The 10,304-nt window shown below is 42.4% G+C and overlaps 1 protein-coding gene across 1 annotated transcript; it reads left to right on the top strand.

The window, feature by feature from the left end:
* The first annotated feature begins 530 nt into the window (after positions 1 to 530).
* On the top strand, positions 531 to 8,082 carry LOC129859754 (phosphoglycerate mutase 1-like). Its single transcript, XM_055929868.1, has 4 exons — positions 531 to 809; positions 2,244 to 2,518; positions 5,946 to 6,126; positions 6,529 to 8,082. The coding sequence occupies exons 1-4, from the start codon at positions 671 to 673 to the stop codon at positions 6,696 to 6,698; spliced, it is 765 nt and encodes a 254-aa protein (XP_055785843.1). The 5' UTR covers positions 531 to 670; the 3' UTR covers positions 6,699 to 8,082.
* Positions 8,083 to 10,304: the final 2,222 nt, after the last annotated feature.

Below are 10,304 nucleotides of genomic sequence, written 5' to 3' on the forward strand. Positions count from 1 at the left end.
CTAATTTGTTTATTTCAATTGACTGTTCTCCTTGTATGAACTCAGTAAAGTCTTTGAAATTGTTGCATGTTGCATTTATAATTTTGTTCAGTGTAAAATGGAATTATAAATAAAAAAAATGTATCAACCTATTTGACATCAAAGATGGTTGACAATGCAGTGATGATTACTAAAACTGTCGCGATGACTGAATTATTCTGAATGATCCACCCAACTGATCAAAGGAATGTGATAAATCAGGCGAGATTGGGGCGCTGGTAGTTAAGTATTCTTTCATAACATTTACAATCCTTCATCATTTTCAGTCCAAATTCAGTGGTTGCTATTGATGCCACTGAAATGTGGTAGTAGTCACATTGTAGGTATCAAACTACAAAACATTATAATACAGCTATAAAATACATGTTCCCTATGAAGGTCATGGGACCATGTGCCCGCCTACCTTTATTTCATTGGTCGATAAATATTCAGGAAGTAGGTCTACTGCAGCGGGATCCCATTGGATTGGTGTGAAACACAGAGTGAGAAAACAACCAATCGCATCACTCATATCCTCTAGCTTCAAAAGTAGCTAGCTGGGTCCAACCATTCTGTTGCTTCTTTTCAACTTGAATAGCGGCGTTTCCTCCTTATATACGGAGCTTATTCAAATTAAAATACTAATAACACTATGGCCGCCTACAAGCTGGTGTTGATCCGCCACGGAGAGAGCAACTGGAACCAGGAGAACCGATTTTGTGGCTGGTTCGACGCCGACCTGAGCGAGACTGGAGAACGGGAGGCTAAGAGAGGAGGACAGGCCCTGAAAGGTGGATTCTAGTTCTATTGTATTTGACCAGCTAGTTACTTACATTGTTTGGATACTATACCAGACACAACACATCAAATGTGTCCTCACTAATGCAACTGACTGATTGTACATTTCCATTCTCTGTTTATCGAAAGTCCTGTGGCAGCAGCGACTACAGCAATTTCAAAGGCTGAGTGCCTGCACATTTGGCATGTTTTGCTGCTTGAAGGGATCTCAACTATTATTGATGATTTACAATAAAAAATGTAGATGTGAAACCACTTGTTACCAATACCAGTAACGTTACGTGATTACTCCATCGATTTGACATAGGATGGAGGTGTGTTTTGGTGGTCTCCCCCGTTGTCAATCACGCCCTCATTTCCACTTTGACCGTGCCCCGTTCTAATAAGGAGTTCGATTAAGTGCACCGGGCTATGGCCTATTACGTGAATGGTCAAAAGCTGTGAGGAAGGAGCGTCTTTCTCAAATCGAACAGTAATCTTCGGCTCTCGTTCATGTTGTCAACAAGGCAGCATGATTCACTGGGAAGGCAGATAAGCTTTTGTATCAAATGCAATCACTTCTGTATGTGAAAACACAGAATCCTACGCATTACTCAACGTGCTGGTGGCCAAAACGGGGTTACCTGGTTCACGCCCGGGACGCAGCCAGTTCCAAATTGAATGCAATCAATGCTTCGCTCGGGACATTAATAGAATGCCCTCTTGTGGCTTATTAGTTCAGCCCCCTTTCCCGGTGGACAAATGAGCAACGGAGATCCCGACTCCACCGCTTTTGACGTCACAGCTTTTCCGAAGAATGTGAACCTGCAGTTCTAGACGTGCTGCTTCGTAGAAGTAATACTATCAAGCCTTATTGTATTGGTTAGGGAAATATGTGGTGTTTCTGACTAAATAGTCATATTTGGGCCAAAACGAAGACTTAGTAACTTATTTTTTTTCACCTTTATTTCACCAGGTAAGCTAGTTGAGAACAAGTTCTCATTTACAACTGCGACCTGGCCAAGAAAGCAAAGCAGTGCAACACAAACAACAACAGTCACACATGGAATAAACAAGCTACTGTCAATAACACAATAGAAAAAAAGAAAGTCTATATACAGTGTGCAAATGGCGTGAGGAGGTAAGGCAATAAATAGGCCATAGAAGCGAAGTAATTACAATTTAGAAAATGAACACTGGAGTGATAGATGAGTTGACGATGATGATGGTGCTTGCTTGAATTATGTAAAAAGTCTACAGCAGTGTCCAGGTGTTGTACTCTCAATCGAATCCACTCTTGGTCCTGTAGACCTAGCATAAGCTTTTGTCCCAACCCAGAACTTGACCATTGGTTGCTTTCCTAGTCTTACTCTGTTGATCCATCTGTCCATCCACCCACCCACAAATCATCATGAATCAAACCCGATCACAACCTTTCTCTTCCTCAGATGCTGGCTATGAGTTTGACGTATGCTACACCTCAGTTCTGAAGAGGGCCATCCGCACTCTTTGGCTGTGTCTGGACAGCATTGACCAGATGTGGCTTCCCGTCAACCGGACCTGGCGCCTCAACGAACGCCACTATGGTGGCCTGACGGGGTTAAACAAGTCAGAGACTGCTGCCAAGCATGGCGAAGCTCAGGTGAAGATCTGGAGGCGGAGCTTCGATATCCCTCCTCCCACCATGGACCCAGACCATGACTTCTACACTATCATCAGCAAGGTGAGGGACACACATTCACATACACTCACTAGTATGGATAAGAATTTGCCTGATATGACATCGGACAACAACAGAATATAGATATTTCTTTAGGCCAGCTCACTCACATTGGGAAGAGCCTATAGTGGAAGTCTTGACAGATTTAAATGTTGTTGACGATTGGGTTTCTTCCTGTGCTAGTATGTTTCTGAGGGCTACAGTAAAGCATGTCTCAAAGTATCACCATGTGTTTTCCCCAGTTTATTGATGCACCGGCCCCTTAACAGGAGACATGGGCTGTCTGATTACGTAGATGCCAAAGCCTCTGTCATGGCAACTTAGTGTTCCGTGAGAGTGGTAGTACCAGAGACTGTTATGGATTGTGTGTTCTGCTGAGGAGAGCGCTTTAGGTGCTTTTTGGCAAACTCCAAGCACGCTGTCATGTGCTTTTACTGGCGCCGACAGAGATGGCCGCTTCGCGTTCTTAGGAAACTATGCAGTATTTAGTTTTTTTTAATGTATTATTTCTTATGCTGTTACCCCAGGAAATCTTAAATCTTATTACATACAGCCGGGAGGAACTATTGGATATAAGAGCAATGTCAACTTACCAACATTACGACCAGGAATATGACTTTCCTGAAGCGAATCCTCTGTTTGGTCCATCACCCAGGACAATGGATCAGATCCCTGCAGGCAACCCAAAACAACGGTGCCGCAGAAGGGGCAGATGGAGCGGTCTTCAGGCCAGGCTCCGTAGATGGGCACATCGCCCACCGGTACCGAGTATATTACTCGCCAATGTCCAGTCTCTTGACAACAAGGTAGATGAAATCTGAGCAAGGGTTCCCTTCCAGAGAGACAGAGATTGTAACATTCTTTGTTTCACGGAAACATGGCTCACTCGCGACATGTTAGTCGGTACAGCCACCTGGTTTCTTCACGCATTGCACTGACAAACAAACATCTCTCTGGTAAGAAGAAGGGCGGGGGTGTATGCCTTATGATTAGAGTCGTGGTGTGATCATAACAACATACAGGAACTCAAGTCCTTTTGTTCACCTGACCTAGAATTCCTTATAATCAAATGCCGACCGCATTATCTACCAAGAGAATTCTCTTCAATTATAATTAGTCGAGTACAACATTTTTCCACTCCTCAATTGTCCAGTGTTGGTGATCGCGTACCCACTGGAGCCGCTTCTTGTTTTTAGCTGATCGGAGTGGAACCCGGTGTGGTTGTCTGCTGCAATAGCCCATCCGTGACAAGGATGACGAGATAGGCGGTCCAAGATGCCGTTTTGAACACCACTGTTGTACAGAGCCATTATTTGCTTGTTTGTGGCCTCCTGTTAGCTTGCACGATTCTTGCAATTCTCCTTCGACCTCTCAACAGCTCGTTGATTTCACCCACAGGACTGCTGCTGACTTTTGTTTTTGATTGTCGCACCATTCTCGGTATCCCTAGACACTGTTGTGCGTGGAAAAACCCAGGAGGCCGGCCTTTTCTGAGATACTGGAACCGGCACGACTGGCACCGACAATGATACCATGCGCAAGGTCATTCGTTTTGCCCATTCTAACATTAAATCGAACACTAACTGACTGCTTCAATGCCTTCATATAGCAAGCGATGGCCACGTGACTCACTGTCTATAGGAGCAAACCATTTTTGTGAACTTGCCAGCAGCATACCACCCTGCATACCACTACTGGCTTGCTTCTGAAGCTAAGCAGGGTTGGTCCTGGTCAGGCCCTGGATGGGAGACCAGATGCTGCTGGAAGTGGTGTTGGAGGGCCAGTAGGAGGCACTCTTTCCTCTGGTCTAAAAAATATCCCAATGCCCCAGGGCAGTGATTGGGGACACTGCCCTGTGTAGGGTGCCGTCTTTCGGATGGGACGTTAAACGGGTGTCCTGACTCTCTGAGGTCATTAAAGATCCCATGGCACTTATCGTAAGAGTAGGGGTGTTAACCCCGGTGTCCTGGCTAAATTCCCAATCTGGCCCTCAAAACCATCATGGTCACCTAATAATCCCCAGTTTACAATTGGCTCATTCATCCCCCTCCTCTCCCCTGTAACTATTCCCCAGGTCGTTGCTGCAAATGAGAACGTGTTCTCAGTCAACTTACCTGGTAAAATAACGGTAAAATAAAATAAAATAATAAATAAAATAAAAAATAAACTGGCCACTGAGTGTATATAAAACACATGAAAATCATGTTTGACTGCGCTGGGCCTTTAAAAAAAATATATATATTTGTATTCATGGTCCTCTTGTATATCACAAGGTCTTTTGGTGTTTCAACTCTGAGTTAATGTATTGCAGGGGAGTCTGATATAGAAGGGCAAAGTTCAGCTGAGATCAGAATCAATTGGTGAAAGCGTAATTTGCACTGTCGGGTCATGTTTTAAAAATCACCAAGTAGGACTAGCAAAGAGGCATGGGCCTACTGGTCTTTAGGCTAAACATATGGAAATATGCAATGAATTTGTCTTTCAATGTAGAACCAGGCACTGGACAGTTGAAGGTGTCTTCCTTCCCCCAAATTGTTACATTTGTTTAATTCTTTATTTTTATTGTACCAGGTAAGTAGTATGAGAACACATTCTCATTTACAGCAATGACCTGGGGAATAATTACAGGGAAGAGGAGGAGGGGGGACGAATGAGCCACTTGGAAGCTGGGGATGATACTACCAGCCACCTAGCAATTTTATAACTAGCTACCAAGAAGCCATTTCAGGCTGTCAATCAACTTAAGAGTAGCTAGCTTGTCTAACTATCTTAGCTGGCATGCCTGCTGGTAAGGTTGTCCAGCTCAGTTGGTAGAGCATGGCACTTGCAATGCGACGGGTGTGGGTTTGATTTCCCACAGGGGACCAGTATGAAACTGTATGCACTCACTACTGTAAGTCGCTCTGGATAAGAGTGTCTGCTAAATTACTAAAATGTAAAGTGTTGGTAGGCTTCAGAAAAGCAAGAAATTACTAAATGTACTGAACTCTCATTCCTTTCAATCTCTTAACCAGATTTGAACAGAAGCATATTTAGTAAAAAAAAATACAAATAAAACACCATTCAGTAGAATACAGACAGCTCAAGAGGATATGCAGAAAAATTAACAAATTTAAGCATAATGGTTATGACTCCAACTTCCAGGCATCGTCAAGTTATTTGTGCCCCCTGAGAGTTGGGCTGCAATTCTGCTATGTTTTACTAATTTGTTTTTTTGACCCATCAGTTCTTTTGCCAATAATTGGGCAAAATATCAGAATTGGGCTGCCTGTGTAAACACAGCCTATAGTTACAACTGCTGATGTAAAAAGGACTTTATAAATGCAATTGATTGACTGAAAGCAATATGGTGGTATGAGGGTTTAGGCCCAGGTTGCTGTTAAGCATTTGTCTGTTTGTTGACATACTAAATATCTCATCTTTTATTTAGGACCGTCGTTATGGCGACCTGTCGGAAGAGCAGCTTCCATCCTGTGAGAGCCTGAAGGACACCATCGCCCGGGCACTGCCCTACTGGAACGACGAGATTGTGCCCCAGATCAAACTGGGCAAGAGGGTTCTCATCGCTGCCCATGGCAATAGCCTCAGGGGCATTGTCAAGCATCTCGAGGGTAAGTAGTAAGAACTGCAGAGAACTGTGATCTCTGGAGAGCCACAGGATGTGCAGGCTTTTGTTACAGCCTTTCACTAATACACCTGTTTTGAAATCAACTGTTCATGAACAGAATTAGTCGGATCAGGTGTGCTTGTGCTGGGCTGAAACAAAAGCCTGCACACCGTTTCTCCCCAGGACTGGAATTGGAGTTTATTCTGCTTGGTTTCTAGGAAGTACTGGTCTGTGGTAGTATAGTTTTACTTGCTACACATTCTAATCTGCACATATGAAATGTGAGTGTCCATCTGTGTGCTCCTTATTTTTTTTGTATACACTTTCTTTGTTGTGATTGTTTAATTTACATGATTTATGTTGTCGTCACTGATTAATCATAACCCCTATGTGCTGCCCCCTGCAGGTATGTCTGAGGAAGCCATCATGGAGCTGAACCTGCCCACAGGCATCCCCATCCTGTATGAGCTGGACAAGAACCTAAAGCCTGTCAAGCCCATGCAGTTCCTGGGGGATGAGGAAACCGTCAGGAAGGCTATGGAGGCCGTGGCAGCCCAGGGCAAAGCCAAAAAATAGAGGGGGCACTTTGTGCATCATGGAGTAGGACGTTGTGCTTATTTAAAGATCTAGGATCAGATTTTATATTAGCCTCCCATCAATTCCTAACCTTCCGGAGGAAGCATGTAAAACTGACCTTAGATCAGTGTTTCTGGGAAGCTTCATTCTACTCCATGTGGCACAGAGTAGGGGTAAAGGGATATGGGTTGGAGGAGGATAGTAATACTACAGCTCTCAAAGGAGCTCACACACACACACACACACACTGTACTTGCAGTCCAAGAAACATAGGCACTAAGAATGTGTGTTCGTATTCAACCCTACTGTGCATAGAAAGTCTTAACAAATGTGGATTATAAAGTAACTAATAAATTAGTTTAGATTCATATTGACGAAGCCACTTCTATGGGGACAACTGACTACACTATCAAATCAGTCATCATTCCACTGGCTTATTGTGTCTATGTTTCCCTGTTTAACAATGGATCATTGAGATTACGAATGTGATGATGAAGCCTAATTTATTTGAAAATATTTAGTCCTGCGTTACCATACTTCCTAGTCTCGCTAGAAAATAGTATATATTTAGATGGTATAGAAGAATATTTGCACTTAAAACGTAAACAGTTATTTACACTAAACACGTAAGGTTGTACTGGTTCTGTTATTTTCCAATGTGCTCTGTCTCTGGCCGTACAGTTCTCTGTAGAACCACTGAATCAGTAGTTGGAAGACTGTTTCCATCTCCTGCGAGAGCCATGGCAGAGACTAAAAACATCTTTCTCCTCTGCCTCCTAGCCTTGGATGCTACTTCTGTGTGTCGTTTACATGTCTAGTACTACTGTGTGTGACATGTCTTTCCATCCCATTTCCTGGTGAGTATTGTGGCACATGGCTACTGTTTTGTCAGTGGGATCAAATGCTTGGTACCTGCAATGTCGGTCTGTTTCTGCTTCAGCCAGCATCAGTGGCATTCAGGGCTAAACATTCATATTTCACAGATCGAAATAGATTGCACACGAAAGACCAACTCTGCTCTTCTATGTCCAAGCGAGCTGATTCTAAACATTGCAACTTTGAGCATTCCACAACCTATGAATATGCTTCATGGTGGAACATGCATTTTACTATAAGTTTACTTTTGCTACCCTGTATGCTGCTGGACCCCTCTAAATGGGGAAACTGCAGTGTAGGTACCTGCTTACCTGCTCCTATAGGATAAGCTGCTTATATCCTTCCCCACCCATTCCCAAGGCTTTCTCTTTTGAAATGGTTGGCAATCTTATGACTGAAAATAAGATCATTTGGAATGATGTTATTAGGGTTCATTGCAATGCACTTTTTAGATGTACAGCACTGAAACCTGTGCTGAACCAATAAATGTGTGTGGGAAGAAACATGATTTGGTCAGTTTGTACTTTTTTTTTCCTTTAAAAAAAAATGTTATCGAATGATTGTTTTAGTATGAATTTCACTGAAGGGGTTTATTCATTACTCTGATCCTGTTGCAAGACGTTTTGCAACAAACAAGAGTTTCTATTGGACAAATTCAGGTGGGTCCCTGCCCGTTTTCGCTCTGTTTGGTTCCTAAACACTCAATGGTTTCCGTTGCAAGAGTTAATGAATACATCCCACGGCCGTGTTCAGCATTTTTTGTAATGTTCAGATAAATGTTATGTAGAAGAAGAAAAAAGCCTCCGATATGTAGAACAAGGAGTCATGTATAGGCTCTATTTGACAACGTTTGGCTACTGAACATGCACATTTAAGTGATAATGCCAGAGAAGCCGGTGTTTGGAGGATATATTTGGCACGATTGTTGTCGAGGGCTGGCAAACCATGCCAATATCTTCCAAACACCGGTGTCGAGGGCATTATCACTTTTATACGGGTTACCAACATATTCAAATAATGATTTACATATTTTCATGAACTTTATTTTGATTAATTTATTCATACACATGAACAAAAATAGTGGTGTAAAAATACTTAAGTAGTTTTAGGGGGTATTTTTTTTTAACTGCACTGTTGGTTAGGGGCTCGTAAGTAAGCATTTCACTAAGGTGCATGTGACTAATAATTTGATTATCTGTACTTTACTATTTTTATTTTTGACTACTTTCTGTAAATTAAAACAAAATTGTGCCATCTGGTTTGCTTTAATATAAGGAATTTGAAATTATTTATACTTTTACTCAAGCAGAATTTTACCGGGTGACATTTACTGGAGTAATTTTCTATTAAGATATATTTACTTTTACTCAAGTATGACATTGGGTACTTTTTCCACCACTGCAGAAATATATAAACGCAATGTGCTGGTGCCATGTTTCATGAGCTGAATTAAGAAATCCCAGACAGTTTCTATACACCCAAAAAGCTTATTTCTCTCATTTTGTGCACAAATTTGTTTACATCCCTGTTAGTGAGCGTTTTACCCTTTGTCAAAATAATCCATCCACGTGATAGGTGTGGCATATCAAGAAGCATCATTATTACACAGGTGCACCTTGTACTGGGGACAATAAAAGGCCACTAAAATGTGCAGGTTTTTCATGCTACAGATTTCTTACATTTTGAGGGAGCTTACAATTGGCATGCTGAATGCAGTTATGTCCACCAGAGCTGTTTTCAGATAATTAGATGTTCATTTCTCTACCATAAGCTGCCTCCAATGTAATTTTAGAGAATTAGACAGTACGTCCAACCGGCATCACAACCACAGACCGTGTAACCACGCCAGCCAGAATCTAGAATAGTGATTTCTGGAGAGCCACAGGGTGTGCAGGCTTTTGTTACAGCCTTTCACTAATACACCTGTTTTGAAATCATCAACTGTTCATGAACAGAATTGGTCAGATCAGGTGTGCTAGTGCTGGGCTGAAACAAAAGCCTGCACACAGTTTCCGGCTTCTTCACCTGTGGGATCATCAGAGGGGGAGGGCGGGGTACTGAACAGTATTTCTGTCTGTAATACAGCCCCTTTGTCAGGGAAAAACTAATTCTGATTGGCTGGGCCTGGCTCCCAGTCATGTGAAATCCATAGAATAGGGCCTACGTATTTATTTCAATTGACTGAATTCCTTAAATGAACTGTAACACAGCTAAATCTATGAAATTGTTGCGTTTATATTTTTGTTCGGTGAATTGCATCCTTCCACAATATATAATCCCGACAGAAATCTAGAGTTGCTACCCAAACCACCTGGTCGTTCGTTTTATCGGTTCGGTTGCCAGAGACGCGACCCAGTCGTCAAGTCGTTTTGCTCTGTATCTATGGACAAGACCCAGTTGTTCGTTCTAAATGTTCCATTGCCATACTGGTTGGCAACGATCTTATCCCTTGCTTGCTAGCTAGCCAACTACAGCTAATTTACAGTCACGTCAAACAGTGCAGCCAGAATAACAACAGTAGCTGCATTTGTTTAAACTGTTTCCTAGTGACATTTATTTGGAAACACCCATAACAATGCGCGATTTCACCTGACATATAACATGTGCTCTCATTAGGACACTGTTGGTTAGAGGAGCTGGCCAACAACACAGCTAACACAATCACTTCAAACTGAAGCTGGAAAGACTGCAAACAAGCTGCACTTCCTTTCGTTTGTTTTCTATTGATAT

This window comes from Salvelinus fontinalis, chromosome 1, assembly GCF_029448725.1.
Source record: "Salvelinus fontinalis isolate EN_2023a chromosome 1, ASM2944872v1, whole genome shotgun sequence".
NCBI classification, from domain to species: Eukaryota; Metazoa; Chordata; class Actinopteri; order Salmoniformes; family Salmonidae; genus Salvelinus; species Salvelinus fontinalis.